The 16,524-nt window shown below is 36.1% G+C and overlaps 1 protein-coding gene across 4 annotated transcripts in view; it reads left to right on the top strand.

The window, feature by feature from the left end:
- LOC121296876 (rho GTPase-activating protein 10-like) overlaps window positions 1-16,524 on the top strand; it is an 80,574-nt gene that overhangs the window by 57,622 nt on the left and 6,428 nt on the right. For all 4 annotated transcript variants that reach the window (XM_041222793.1, XM_041222778.1, XM_041222787.1 and 1 more), the window contains 2 exons: window positions 6,391-6,553; window positions 16,283-16,402. In XM_041222793.1, coding sequence (XP_041078727.1) covers window positions 6,391-6,553; window positions 16,283-16,402 — 283 coding nt within the window. The remainder of the gene's footprint in view (window positions 1-6,390; window positions 6,554-16,282; window positions 16,403-16,524) is intronic.

Raw genomic sequence — 16,524 nt, 5'->3', positions numbered from 1 at the left:
ACCACTGTTCACAGATTCATTGTATTTTCACCATTTGCACGTTAGCACTTGCTGTGGACTTGTGATCGTGTGTGTGTTTAATAACTGTGTTTGATTATTTCGGGACTGTAACCCGTAGTTAAACAGAGCAATACACATTGCTGTGTATTGCCTGGGATTATCCTTTGTGGTCACAAGAGACCTGTAATTACAAAACTTTCACTCCAAATAAGACATTGTTGGACATTAAAATCACTTGTTTGTTGTTACTTGTGCACTGCATTACCTCTGCAGCTGCACACTGCAAACCACTTTGCCACATTCCTAAATAAAATAAATTGTTTATTACTTACTCTGTGGTCACACTTGTTGAACTGTATAGGAAGGGATCGCTTAAAATAAATAAATAAATAAAGTTGAAAAAAAGTAATGCAAAAATGTAATTTATAATGTGCAGATAATTGCCACATTTTTCCAAGGAACGTTTATGATGATTGTTTTTTCTAATTAGAGTCATAAAACACGAGTCATGGGAGTTCTGTTTTGGTTTAGCAGCAGCCCGAGAAATTGAAACTCAACAGCCATGATGACAGGTGAGGCAAAATTCTCGCGACCTGGCTTGCTCTGTAAATCGATCTCCGTTCATCATTTTAAAATACTGTATCACAATTAAACAAAGTGGCATCCCAAATAAATGACATAAACAGCATTGGGAAGAACTGTCTCCCACAGTTCTGACCCATTAAGCAGAAATCTTGATATTATCAGTATCCCAATCATGTGGCGCTGGCTGTACCAAGTTTTTTACAAAAACATGGTTATGTGTTGCAGTACTGACTGTAGTGTATAAAAGTCACAATGCATCAGTTGCGCCTTGTGTCTTCTGTTTCATAAAAATATATCCCCAGGTTGATGTCAATGAAATTCACTGGCTGCTCTGTTTCTTTATGAAAGATTATTTCCTTTTTGTATTAAAGTATATGGCTATTTATTTTAAGATGACTCTACTTCATGATCACACTCCTGGCTCAGACTTCTGTCTTAAGTTTACAAGACTTGCCTTTGCAGTAATCCTGCATGAGTAAGTCTGACTCAATGCTAGCAAAAAATGTGGTCAGAATCAGAATATTACAATGCAAGCATTTATTTTCTGCTTTCCTGATCTGTGTAGTGTTCTTTACAAACACACAGTGAAAGCTTTTGGTCAGATAAATCCTGCAACATCTCATGTGCATCGCTGCTTTGTATGAAATAACAGTGTGTGTGTGTGTGTGTGTATATATATATATATATATATATATATATATATATATATATATATATATATATATATATATATATATATATATATATATATATATATATATATACAGTTGTAGTCAAAAGTTTACATACCTCAATGGAAATGTATAATTTCTAAAAGAAAGAATTTTAGGAAAAATCTTTTGTAGCAAGTGTTTTGATTTTGTGGATGAGAAAAAAAGTTGAATAAGTACATTTTCTAGGCATTTTTGCGCGGTCCTTATAAGGGGGAGCGACTAATACACTGATGCGACATATGCGCCGGAGTGTCTAATATTAAACTACTGTACCAGTGCCACAATGGGATTACTACAGCCACAGTTATGGCTCACACAAACTTAACTGTCAACAACCTGATTTATTTGTTCAGGATCTACAGCATTCAGGTCATGTTGCTAGGTAGAAAAACAAAACCACTGTTCTAATTTTAAAGGTTTTAATTTGTTACTCTCAGTACTCTTAGTCATTTTGAATGTTAAAAACAAGCTTTCAAACTCTTGACTGACTGCCTCGCAAAAACATCACAGCTATGCTGCTTAGTGTTAACACAATAGATGTCGGTCGTGAATTTCCTTATTCCCACCCCCCCGGGCCATTGATTTGTCAACATTCAAACTGAACCCACCCCATGGTACCAAGCAGCTGTTTATTGGTTAGGAAGCTGAGTAAACTTATCAAGTTTTCCATTCATTGTAACTGCAATGCTATAATAATGCAGTTGACTTTGAGACTGGATAAAGTAGGACAGTAAGAAAAAGAAAATGCTGCTCAACAGATTTGAAATTGCACGTTGTTGAATTTGCTGAAATACATGTTAATCGCAATGCTAAAAAAAACAGTATGCGACTAGAGACGAAACAAAGACAAACAAAATGGCCAAAAAAAATAAATCTAATAGTAGGAAATTGTTTATGACTTTAATACACACTGTAACTTGTTCTACATTTTAGTGTAACACAGTGGTACACTTGTAAAGTATGTGTATGGTTATGGCTCTGATTAATTAAACAATATAAATGTATTTGTACAGCTGGAAATTGAATGCAATTGTACTGCACCGTATGCAACACTAACTTGTTTTGTTTACTGGTTATTAGATGGTTCACTGTTAAGTTTATCTCAAAAAGCTCTGCACATGTCCGTGATATTTTTTGAGTGCTGGATGCGGAAACAGCTATTGCCTTTGTTTGTGCCCATCTTATCTCTACGGTGTAGCTGCTAGCTGTTTTTTTTTTTTTACTTCAAATCATAATGTCAGACCTGGTCCAACATAGGACTGCAAAGGGTTAGTACAATGAATTTGTAAAAGCTAATGCAGTGGGAACTATTGTCTAAGTATGGTTTTGGAAAAAAATGTTCAGTAAAGTTAAGAAGATATGGTCTTGAACTTTTTTACAGTACTAAGTACTGGTAGTTTTAATACAGATGTGATGTGGGATGTATAACTTGATTTTACATTCTGTTAACAATTTACTTTTAAAAATTTTGAAAACAAATAGTTTCTAGTAGTTTAACTAAAAACAAAAAATAACACTGTAAAATTATTAAACCTTTGCAGTCCATTTATTCAGCGCTTGTTAAGCGCGTTAGGTCCAATTTATTTTCATACGCGTGGTTTATTTTACATGCGCTGTTTAGTAAAATCGGGTTAAAAGGCATTGTATGGCAAAACAACATCAGTCCTGTATCTCCAGCCAAACCCCACCCCTTGTTCACTGTATTTTTATAGATGTGCATACTGATAAATCCTCTCCTGATCACTCATTTTATCACCAAACTCCTCAATAATGTGATCCAAGTCATTATTTTATTTCTGTAACATCTCAAAAAGCTCTGCAAATGTTTGTGATATTCTTTGAGCGATGGATGAGGAAGCACCTTCCTCCTTTGTTTATGTCCATGTTATCTATGTGGTGCAGGGGTTATTAGATGCACCCTTTTTTTTTTTCGGCCATTGAAAGGTTTTCTCAGCTTTTTCCTGAGAAAAAACAACCACAGACTGCTTTTACGTCTTTTTGATGATGACGGACTGGAAGTACACAATTAACAGAAAACAGAACATAGACTTTATAAAAATAATATTTGGTTTTAATTTACATAGAAAATGTGACAGTGTACTTACTGCAGCGGTTTTTATTTGTAGTGTTTTTCTTCCATTTTTGACATCGAAAACACATTATAAACATGTGAGCATAATTATTAGTAAAACTTACCTTTCTCTCTTGCTCTTTGTAACACAATGTTCAAAAGAGCTGCTATAGTTAATTCTGAATTTCAACAAATGCAAATTATCGCAGTAACTTAGGGGAGGCTGTTGCTGTGACTTTTGTTTTAGGCAGAACAATTTTAAAACATAGTAGTATTTCAGCTTTTGGAAAGAAAAAAGAGAATGTTTCATTCAGCAACATTACATTAATGTCAGGCTAGGTGCTGCACTTTTAATGTCCTGAAGCAGGAACACTTTCCTTTTAAGCCTCTTAACTTCTCACAGAAACTGCCATTTGGGGGCCCCCTGGCGAGCTTGGCAGGGGGCGGTTAGTCCTTTTGGAACCCCCCCCCCCCAAAAAATGTTGCCCTTGACTTCAGAACTACATAAAGCATTAACAGAATATATACAAGCACTTTCTATTCATTACTTCAGATCTACATTAAGAGTATATATGTAATACTTCAGGACTGCATAAAGCATAACTAATGGAATCAATAGCGTGCCTCCACATCTTATGCTTTCCCAAATCTGTGTCGTTTTCTGCCTTAATTGCTGTTCTGCCATTCGACAAGAATTTGTTTGTGGTCACATGGTCAACTCCTCGTCCAATGCAATTACACAGTCGTGTGCAGAATCAACTGTCTATCTTTCATACAATTAAGCAAATTAAGCAATTATCAGATATGTATTTGAGCAAATAGCTAATTTTTGGTACCAACAAATTGCTATACGTTTAAATGGATTATGCAGTTATCCACTATGCAATAAAGAGGAGTGCACTGTGTGTATATCTACCAAAATCAAAAAATGAAATACCAAACAACACTTGATATCAAGATGAAATGTAGGTCCAGTGCCCAAAAACAATTTGAAAATTTACCACAGCAGATATTTGGATTAAGGAACTGTAATCCTTCCCTTGGAATTTGTAAAGCATGTGTTTCAAATCTGTTACTAAGTAAACGTTATAAACGGTTGCCAATCTTGGCAGGGGACCCAGATGGAGTGTTGCCTTGGTCTTGGTGATGTGGTGGGATTAGCAAGCAAAACCTGTTGGTCCAACTGGTCCATCACAAGTGGCTTAAAAGCAGGAAGGTGTGTCGCATTGTTTGGTCTATTACCTAATTCCTGGTAGGTTTAAGCAATTGAAATGTATTGAAAAGAAAAACTGCGGAAGCACTACTAAAGAAGACTAACTCAATAAAAACAATCATCCATAACTTAAAACACTCAATTATAAATGTAAGTGTTAATGGTATTCACTAGGTTTTCTTTAGTTTTATCTCAACAAATATTTTCTAAATTTCATGATGGAAATTCCATGCATATCCCAACATGTCACATAAATCGTACAATAAACTCAATAACTTTTTTAGTTCTCCCGTTTCTGCCTATAGAAATTAAAACCAATTCAAATCCTGACCATGTTAATTAGCAGTGTCCCAATGAGCCTCAAACCAAGCAGTGTATATTATGAAAGGTATATTACTTTATTTGTCAACTGTAATGGGATTCTATATGTTTTGCAAATGCTGTACAGCGTTGACAAAATAATATGATTTGTGAAAGTTTATGAAAAAAATAAATAGAAATGTCTGCCATCACTCTTGCATGGTGATAGCTGTGCTGATAGAAGTGCCCCTAAGGGTATGGTAAAACACTAATATATATTTATTTGAAGGGGATGGTTATTTCTATTATTTATGGGAGTTATAAGTAAAATTTAAAAATGGCTAAGTTATTGAATCCTGTTGCAGCAGTGTTTTTTGAAAACGGTAGACATGAAAAATTAATAAGTGGAAGAATGCTTTTAGGCTGCTCAGCCTAAAAGCAACATGTATTCAGTATGTACGACGGAGGACCACCTGCTCCAGAAAGTCGGTTCCCTTCCTGGTTTTGACTTATTTGTGCTGTTGTCTGTGACACCGATTTTTTAAAAATGCATTTCGTTTCTTTAATTTCATAAATGTACCATTTTGCACAGTTTTTGTAATGGGAATGCTACAAAACACCTGAGGCAATGTCCTATATACTGTATTCGTAGAGTAGAGATATGAGGCTGTGTGGCCCAGTGGTTAAAGAAACAGGCTTGTGTGACCCTAGTCTCGTATCTTGTAAAGAGCTTTGTGATAGTGGTCCACTGTGAAAGGCTTTATATAAAAATAAGGATTATTAAGAAATGCCTACTGAGCCACAGCTGGGCTGACCATTAAGGAAAACAAGAAGGATGTGTGTTCTCCATAGATGCCAGGTGGGGAACTTACCATGGTAGGAGAAAATCCTGGTAAAGACTAACAATAACAAATTAAATATTGTAAAGATTGAACACATGCAGCATAAGTGATTCAGATCAGGTTATTTCAGTCTGTCTGGCCTTACGGCTTCTGAATTTTCATGGGAATGCTTTAATGAAAGAGGACTCCGTTTTAAGTCCGTAGGTTTCTGGATCGCAACACTAGTCCTACAAATCCTGTGTTCTTGGCTTGTTCTTATCCCTTTAAACTGAGTCAAAGGTTAATCTGGAATCCCTGCTTCTCATACAGCAAATAACGAGGGGCAAGGGAGAGATGCTGAACAACATCCAAAACTCACACGAACTTCAGCTTTTTCATATTAAAATAAGAAAAGGAAAAGCTTTGTCTCAGATCTGTGCTTTTCTAGAAGGAAAGGGGGGGGGGGGGGGGGGGGGGGGGGGGGTTAATATCCAAGCCCAGCATGCATCATCTTTGTTCTTAATTACTGTTCATTACGTAGATCTGAATGAATGTGTTCAGCTGTTACTATCCCTTAACTATCTGTGCTGAAAAACAAAAAAATGGAAAAATGTTTTTTCTTTTGATGGCATGCATTGTACATTCTCTAGAAGTAATGTTATGCGTCCCCTTTTTTTTTCATCCCAGCTGATTGTCCCAACCCTGTGAAGGACGAGACCTTGATGGGAAGCACAGGTTCTGTTTCCTCTCAGTCTTCCACTGCTACCACTTCATCTACCTCCGGCAGCCCTCCCGAGGACACTAAGAATCATTTCACTACCAACGGAGGAGACCTTGTGGACTGGGCTAGGTAACTACACTGCTGTCCTCTTAATCTCAACTACTCTTGCACTGCTTAGTGCAACGATTACAACCTAAACAATTGTCTGTATTGCTGATTTGACAACCATCCTGCCAGGAATAGATATCGGATAAAAAAAAAAAAAAAGGTTTATTTTGCAAATTATATTACTGCAGTGTCCCAAGGCAGCAAAAAATCCCTTTGATATTGACTTGTAAGGTGCATAAATGCAGTGTAAGCACCTGGAAATGTGTTGATCAATTTGTTATTGTATTCTTGTCATGCATGTAGCATCATGTGTAGAGAGTAACTACAGTAAATGCTGCATTTGTAAAGAATAATATCAAAAACTGTCAAATGTGTTAACCAGAATTACAGATCAAGTTTAAAATGGGCAGCACAGCAAAGTTTAGTATTTAACAATGTGATCTGTGGAATTCGGATGTGAAGAATCATAGAAAAGATTACTCCGTGGGTTTGGCAATCATATTTGAAGCCAGTGTGGTTAAATTGAAAAACACAGGCAAAGGATCTGCCACAGGGTGCAATCCTAGTTTTAGCAGATGAATTCACTTCAGCCAACTACGTTTCCCCTGCCTTTTCCCAGGTATAGCTGAGCTGGACAGTCTGGGCGGGGTGTAGCTGGAGGGTGTTTCCACTGACGCTCAGTTACACCTTCGCTGCACCTCAGACAATACAAATTTGTATCACATATCCAACAGGGCCAAGCTGTGTTGTATGGAAGTATGTCATCAAAAGGCACGTGCTAAAAAGGCAAACTGTTCTAGCAGTGACGGCTGTTTTCCACCACTTTCTCTAATTGTGTGACGAAGCCCATTTAATAAGACTACTGACAGCTTGTCGTGAGGTGCGTGTTTGTGGAAACAAAAGCAATTTTGTTTCCACAATAATTCTCCCAAATGCCTATGTTTTATTTGCAAACGAACAACAAAAAGGGCCTCCCCTCTATTTAGCTAGAGGAAATCGTTATTACAAGGGACTAAAGTTGATCATTGTTGGTACAACTTGCCATTGCCCTTATGCTGCTGAGAAATAAGCACAGCTACATTATTGAGAGTTGCTTTTAAAAATAGTTTAAAAATAGTGTTTCAGAAAATGAAACTACCAAATCTTGGTTACATGCATTTAAATCCATTAAACTCTATGACACCAGTGTCAAATTGATATATCTTAACATGTTCTTCTGTAACGCATAATATTCACGGTTTGTGCTTCATCACTGGAAAATGTTACTCAGCTGGGCCAGCTAGTTTATTGGGTTCTATGAGAAAAAATACTTTTATGTTTTTATTGTTGTTTGTTATTAATGTCCAGTGTAAGGTTCCCTGAGTCATTTATTTAAATTGAAACCACATTGTGAGCCTCCAGCTGCCTGCAGGTGTATCCGTGGGCAGCACTGGAGAGCCCCCGCTCTCCTTACTCCTGTCAGAGGCAGTTTTTATTGGCAGCTAGCTGTGCAGCAGCCAGTGAAGGATGTACTGTACCGTCACTTCCCAGACCACCAATTAACGACAATCCCTGCATGGGGTTGATTCTGGGTATCTTGTCCTTGTTATGACGGTGTGGGGTTAAGGATCGCTGTTAGGGGAGCTTAGATGTATTTATAACCTGCTGCCATAGCCACATATCTGTAATCTATGTTTCTCCTGGTTACATTTGATTATGGGTATTGTGCAACAAAAATCACACTTTTGTGGCTGTAATTTTACAAAGTTGCCACCACCACCATACACTAATGCTGCCAAACTGAATCCATATTTGCAAGTATTACCATATAAACATTGTATAATAAATGTGTTTGTGACCATGACTTTGATTTCTGACATAATGTGGATGGCATATTAATAGCAGCAGCCATGCCTCTGCCTTCATAAACAGCCAGCTGTAGGGGGTTGAGTTGCAGGATCTGCAGTCATTTCCTGCCCCCCCAGTGCCTAATTAAGAAACTGGCCACAGATCCAGGGTGGAGCACTGCAATCCCAACATTCCCATTGCTGCTCGCTGCAAAGATTAAATGGAAGTTCTTGAACTAGAGGAAAACAAAATGGTTTCCTGGCTGTACCATGCGGGCCCCCGAATCTTATATCACCAGCATTTTATGGCAGAGATTTAAAAGCAAAACAAAAAAAAGAAATTGCATGTGAGGTCTAACACCCGATTTAAAATTAGCGTTTTTTTCTTATGATATTCCAATGATGTAAAAGTCACATGCTGCTTTTAAAAAAAAAAAAAAAAAAAAAAAAAAAAAAAGCAAACTATATAACATGTGTTGCCTATGTGTTTTAGAGCCTGGAGAACAATGGAATTACAATGAGCATATTTAACAGCCTCAACAAACATGACATGTATTTGGATTGATCCAAAAATTTGAACTGGGTATTTAATGCATTTTTTAAATGATCTTTTTCATACCTTTTTGAAACATTGCTTAGTCTTTGGTTGCTTTTAACTGGCATTGTCCAACAACCACTGATAACTATTAAAGCTCACTTGATCTTGTCCTGTTTTTCTTTTTTGTTTATTATTACCGGTATTCATTTGAATTGGCATTGTTAGAATTGGCAAGAACATCCCTCAGTTGTGCTGGTGAAAATCATATTTTAAAGCTGGGATTATTAAAGTAAGTCTCGTGAGAAACTTCTGCCAGGTCAGAACTCTCTGGTTTCCAATAGCAAGCTTGCTTCAGTAGTGTTGTTAATACATTAAGGTGCTGTGCTTTTCACACTTTTTCATGTTGCTTCCAATCTTATGCAAATTCTACAACATTGAAACATTTCTGCGACCCTTTGATCTTCTGATTTCAGTTCAGCATTTCATATTGTTTGCTAAAAGTAATACAATTATAAATCAGCATAAGATATAAAAAAAAGTTACAATTACTTTAATTAATTAAATAAATAAATTTACTTTAATTACAAATTAATTTCCACTTTTTTTTTTTTCCCCCCTCAAATACTGTATCTTCTCAAGCCCTGTCTAAGCGATCAGTCAGGACTGCCTATGAGCTGGCCAACTTGCTCCCTCCAAAAAAGCACTCTACCTATTCCACCAAGGGCATGGCAACTCTGTGGGCTTTATTCCGGGGTGCATCTGTCAAGGACATTTGCAGTGCAGCAGTGTGGGCTACTCCCCATACCTTTACTAGGTTCTACAGATTTAATGTCGTGGATCTTCAAAACCCTTAAGATAACCTAACATTCTCTTGATTTTATATTACTAGCACTACACCCAGACAAGAAGAGGTTAATGAGCAGATTTGCTGCTGCTCAGCATGTTCCTCCACATGCTGGTGTGAAGCAGCAGAGTGACTGCAGATTCATTAATCACAGCCAATGTGACACAATTGGAAGTCAGCGGAACTGCATGTTCACCTTTTATTATGTCCTGTGGCTCTTCCTAATCTACATCCTTTAATTGCTTGTTTTATTATCTCCATGAGAGCAACAGATAGGAGTGATTTTTACATTTTTTTGTTTTCAGCATTGTAACTAGTCAGGGCACCAGGTTCATTTATTGATAAAATCTACTGTATCAAAATCGTTTTCCCACTAATTGCAAATATAATTAAACACATTAAAAAAAAATAATAATAAAAAAATGTAATCCAATTACTATACCAGGCTTTAAAGGGAGGAAATATTCCGATTTAATAACCACAAGCGAACAGTGAACGTGAGAAAAAACAGCCAACATTAAGCTACTGGACGGGTTTTGGTTGGTTATATTGATTAATTGTGGTGTTATTGTATGGCTACTTTTTCTTAATACTGCCAAGAAAAAAAAAAATGAAAACAAAACAGACAAGAAAACATACAGGGGAAATGGTTAAAACTGTAAAACCAAAGCAGACTTTTGACTGTGAACTTAAAGAAGTTGGTGGGAAAGACATTTGGTCACTTAGGCTGTAAGAAAAATCACTTGAAACAAGTTGGAAGAGGAACAAAAACACATTTCATAGACTCATAGGGGACATTGTTGCCAATATATATATATATATATATATATATATATATATATATCACACACACAAAGTGGCTCTCAAAAGTATTCACCCACCTTGGACTTTTATTTTCGGTTTTATATTTGTAATTAATTTAGAACAATTTGTAGATTTTATTTTTCACTTTGACATTATGGACTTTTTTTGTGTTGATCAGTGTCAAAAACTCGTAATTAAATCCATTTTGATTCCGTATTGTAACACAATAAAATGTGGCAAAGTCCAAGGGGGGTGAATACTTTTGAGAGCCACTGTATATATAATATATTCTTGTATTGACCGTTCAATACATTGCCATGAGGGTTTTTTTTCTTTTAAACTGCATGGCACAAGTAGGGGCACCCTTCAAACAAGACATTTTGATCCCAATACAAAACATGCACCCAAAACAGAAAACACTATCTTCGTAGTAGCACACTTTTCAACTTGTACTATGCTAAGCAGAAAAAATATAGAATGTATCTACCTACTCAAATCAAGAAACATGAGTCTGGGTATAGCAAGCCATTTTTTTTGTATACCACAAAAATTGACCTATTGTGCTGGCCCTGTTGCATTAATTTGTTGATGATCAATAACGTGAAGCATGTGTTGGCAAATCCACTGTTCGGGCACTGAATTAGGGGGGTTTGCCAGGCTAGTTAAGAGATTATTACTCTTCCTTCTCCTCCTTTCATATTATTCACCATTGCTGTTATTTATATCCAATTCAAAAAGGAGTATTCTCAACATCATACTAGTTTTGATAAGCAACATCTCTCCAGCATAAGATTTAAACCCCAGGTAGAAGCAGCTGATTAACAGAGAACATAATGCATCTGTCATTCAAATGTTGTGATGAGAGAAGTTTAAATTTTACTTTTTTTTTCTTTAGTCTTTTGAATCTCTATATTGCTGTCTTTTCATTATTCCCATACCTAATGATTGCAAGTGATATGAAATGTAAAAAGCTGAATTAATCATGAAAGGCACCTCTGTTTCTGAGACTCCATTCAAGGGTGTTTTAAAATGTGCTCTCCTGCCAATTATTACTGGTATTTTGTAAATGTGAGACCTTCAGTTGAACTATTTAAAGGTCCTCCAAGGACAAAGCTTAAATATTATCTGACCCCCAGATTCAGTAATGAAAAGCGAACAAGTCAAACAAGCTTATATCTGTGTGGGAGCAGACTCAACTGTTAATGTGAGGTTTCCTTTTAGAAATGGCAGAATTAAAGTATTTGAAAGTCGAGTTTACAATTACCATTTTCTTGGAAATCCAGTAAGTTTACTGCAGCTCAAGAATGAGACACTCATTTATTGTCTTTTAAAAAAAAAAAAAAAAAAAAAAAAACCAAGAAGGAAAGGATTTATGGATTGGCTATCTAATGTTTCACATTGTTTAATTCCATGTAGACAGTGTTCAGACGTAAAGGTTAAGTAACTTTAACTGAAAGGTGTGCTGGAATCATATTTCAGTTAGCTGCATGGCCTCAAATCTTCTTTTAAAAAAAAATGAGTTGCACTTCCCTGGGAGTATAGTGAAATTTGTAACATAATGTATAATGTATCATAAATGATTTCCAGTGTTAATTTAAATATAGCAGAAAACTGTTCAAGCCACCCTGAACTTCATTTGAAATCTGCATGTCCAAGTTGCTGAGCTAATTTCTCAGCTTTGTGTCTTACAGTGGTCCCAGATACACACTAATCCTGCTACCCTGAAAATGAATATGGCTGGGACCAAGTATCAGGAAATATGTTTAACGCACATATAAAAATGATCACAATTACTGAAAAATATATATCGTTATACAGACAACACTGGATATACTGATTTTCATGAAACTCTTGTGGACCCTGGTTTAACAGCAGTTATTAAATCTGTCAAAATCAAAGCTTTGTGTAATGGGGTACAAAAGTGAACATGGTGTGATTGAAAGAAAATAGATTTTAAGATTTTAATTCCTTCAGCACATGAAAAAAGCAACCACACTATTTAACCTAAAGTATTTGAAATGATTGCTGCTGTTTTCATGTTTATGAAAACAGAATTGTCATCCAATAAAAAAAAGAAAACTGCTTTTAGCCACTTTGCAAACCTACTATTTTTTGCTGTTTTTATTTTCTTTATTTTATATACACCTGTTGTGTGTTTGATCAGCTTATTTGGTTGGCAAAAGTAGGATAAACCAAAATGTAACACTAGAATCATGTACTACAGTAGCTACAGCTATTACCTTTTATGAAAACCAGTGCAAGCATATAGAGAGGGTCCTCATAATCGTGTAATAAGCACACAGTAAGTGAAAGATTTTAATTAAAATGCTTTAATCTGAAATGTTTAATCAAGGCTAGGATTGAATAATAAAATAAAATATTAGTAGAGTTACCGTGTTTACAATGTAGTGCCACAGACAGACAGTTACATAAGAAAGGTTACAAATGCGAGGCGGCTAGTAAGCCAGTATTGCTTGTTTGGTTGTTAGTAGCTGATTGATACACTTTTCTATATTAAATTGTAGCAAACTGAATAATAAGTGTAAAACGCTCCCACTTAGGCCTTAAATGGATACTGACCCAAACACAAAGTATGAAGTTTAAAGGAACAGCAAACATTGAGTTACAGCAATAAATAAGGATGAAGGGTAAACAGCTGAAAGATAAACCAGTGTTTATTAATCTCACCAAACATTTGTGTAAACTGGGCTAAATATAAAATAATTAATAAAACAGTAGTTATCAAACCAATTAGTAGAAATACTAAAGTATTTATTACTAAAGTAATAAAAAATAGCATGCTTGAAAACAGACTTATAATTATCAATTAATATTATTAATTGGTAAAGGACATGCAAAGTGTAACCAATTGACTAGATCTCAAAAATGATCTCAAACATATAATTGTAAGAGCAAGGTGGCACAAATACCTAAAAAACGGTATTTGAAACTATTATTATTATTGAGTGTCAATAAACAAAAAACAACATGCATTTAGCAGTCTCTTAGGAAACGAATTTCAGCTAATCAAAAACAAACAACTTTGCAACACATCGAAATCAGTCATTATAAAAATATCCACAAAAAAAGAAAGACCCAAAGTAGAATGTCCCGTTCAAAACCAGCATGTATAAAGAGCAAAAATAAATTGGGTCTCGCCCAGTCATGGAGTTGCTGCTGTTTAAATCTTTAAAAATTATTTATAATTTTATAAATCATTGATATTATAAATCCACACCAGAATGCAGGCCAGTCAAAATAGCAAATGAAAACAGCTCCGGAAAAACAAGAAAAAAATGGAAAGGTTGCAAAGTAACAAAAAAAAAAGATAAACAAAACAACTGCAAGTAGCGGGTATAGTGTTAGCTTCGCTGTTTAAATTGTGCCGGTGGCTAAAGCCAACCCTGTACTTATTTTCATAAACATCGCATTGTGCCATCATGAACAAAACTACACTATAGCGAACCCCTCTGGGACCTGGGTCACTGTTTGTTATATCAAGGTGTTCACTATAACCAGGTTTGGCATTTTTCTGTATCAAAATAGTGACAGAATGGCAAATTTGAATTGAACATCAATATACAGTATAGTACTTTTATGAAGATTCCTTCACATTGATCAACATTTAAATGGTATTGTGACATTGTACTCGTGTCACATGTGTGGGTAACCACATTGCAAGACAGAGAGACGTGGGAGCTGGAGTTGAAACACTGGCACAGACGTGCACGATTTATTAAACACAAAACAAAAGTAAACAAATGGGTCATGTGACACTACCAACGATGGTAATGCAAAGAGGGCACATACAAGACAGGCAGGCAGCAAGTCTCAATCGAGTGTCCGTCTTTAAACAATCATTTGATCAAACATTACAACTCCAGAAAGCACAGAAAACAAACCCGTTTCCACATATAAATTACACTAATTCCCCTAGTGGTGTGTTTAAAAGAAAACAGTAAAGAAATTAAAAAGGAAAACATGGACATTTAAAGGCTGAATACAGTAATTACATGTCCTTTCTCTTGAAAAAACTATCCAGCGTAGATTGCTCCTCACGCCTGTTGCCTGGTTGGTTTGTGTGAAGATGACTGACAGTCAACGTTTGCATTCGTCATGCATAATTCATACAATAGGTAATCTTTGAATTAGTCAGCCATGGTCTTTGTTTTCACTGAGAGAATAATATAATGAATATGGATCTCAATTTTACAACCCTCCTACAATTGTTTGCCATATTTTTTTGAAAAATATTTAAGAAATCAATTCAATTATTTAATAACATTTTGTATATAAACCTGAAAAGCAGATCCCAAGTTTTGAAAAAGCTGTACAGAAAAGTTAGATCTGAAAAGAATTAACTTACCCCAAAAGCTATTCATGATGGCAATTGCTTTTTCTTTTCTAGTCTTTGAGGTCAAATGTCAGGTTTCCCACAATTCTTGTGTATGCCTTGGTCTACCTGTGTGCAGGGTTTGTATGGGTGCTTGAAAACCTGGAAAGTCTCGGGAAAACTGCTGGAATACACTGAAAAATCGGCATTTATTATGGAAAGTAATAGACTTTTAAAAAAAAAATGTGGTACGTTTTTTTAATTTGCTTGTTGCATTCCACATTCCGTCTGTGCATTCCGTACAAACCCGGTGTGTGACAGTGACCTCCATAACTTACTGAGTTTGAGTTATGGAGTGTGAAGGATGCCGGATGGAAAGCATTTAGTATTCTACACGCACTTTGCAGGCTGCAGGTACTTGGTGGCAGACTTGCCTAACTTCTTGAAAATGTTTAATTTGCAGTGTCTTGCTTTGAGGAGCTCCCTTTTGGTATTGTAGATATTGCAGCTTTTAACGATGGTGATGAATATACTGTCATAGTAAGAAAGACAGATGTATTGTTGGCAAGCAGTGGGCAGTAAGTACAGTATAGAAGGCTACTGCTTCCCATAAAAGGTTTGTTTTTTCCCTTGGATGGACAGGATTGAGGGTCAAATCCAAGACAGTAAAATGATTTTAAAAAATAAATAAATAAAAAATGACTATTTGAATCCTAATACTTTTTATTATTCTTTTAGAGGCCTTGTCTAATTAGCTTGCCTGACCTTTTAGCACTTTTCAACATGTCAAGTGGGTGTGCCAAAAATATTCTTGGTATTCAATTAAACACAATAACAGGATGGATGTTAATGGACTTGAGGCAAACTGCTGGTTCGTTTGCCTTTTTTAAAGTACTATTTGTTTGGCATTGGCTGCATTTGAGATCCGTTCTACATAAACACTCCCAACTTTCTGTTTGCTCCCTGACATGGAGCAGCAACTCTGACAGTTATGACAAACATCAAACATCCACCCCTAGGCCCCTGCAGAACCCCGCCAGGCTGTATTATGTAGCTAGCCAGGGATCTTGCTAAAGCATTCCTGTTGGAAAGTTCACGTAATTCGAAACTACAGCCAAAATCACTGCATTTTCGTACAGCTGTATTACTTGCATGCAGCACTATTGTTTTGAAATACAAAAAATAAAAAATGCAATGTCTTACAAATAACAATAAAGGATGTCGTGATGATTGACTTGTACTCTGACTTCATACACAACCTAAAATGAATTATGATAATTACGGATTATACACTTCTACACTTCTAAATAGTCCATAGCTTTAGCTGTTCTGAGCTTTAACTGTCTGGGGGGGAAGGTTGTACATTTATTTCACAGAGCATTGTTTTTCCTTCCTGCTTCCCCAGCATTTCCCACCCTTCAGCGGTTCCACAGATTAATGCTTCATCGCTCACCACCCCTACTGCTTCATCGCCAGCCGCCACCTTCTCGCCCGAAGGAACTAACAATGACAAGCCGGGAGACAGGTAGGAATAGCTACTGTTGGTTTGACCAATCTTTCTCATAGACTGAATACTCTGTGAGAAATCTCATCCCTACATTTTGTGGTGTCATTGACCTAAAGTTTTACATTGCTGGGAAAGCTCTG

The sequence above is a fragment of the Polyodon spathula genome, chromosome 2, assembly GCF_017654505.1.
Source record: "Polyodon spathula isolate WHYD16114869_AA chromosome 2, ASM1765450v1, whole genome shotgun sequence".
Classification (NCBI taxonomy): Eukaryota; Metazoa; Chordata; class Actinopteri; order Acipenseriformes; family Polyodontidae; genus Polyodon; species Polyodon spathula.
The sequence above is the reverse complement of the archived record's forward strand: the minus strand, read 5'-3'. Positions and strand labels throughout refer to the sequence as shown.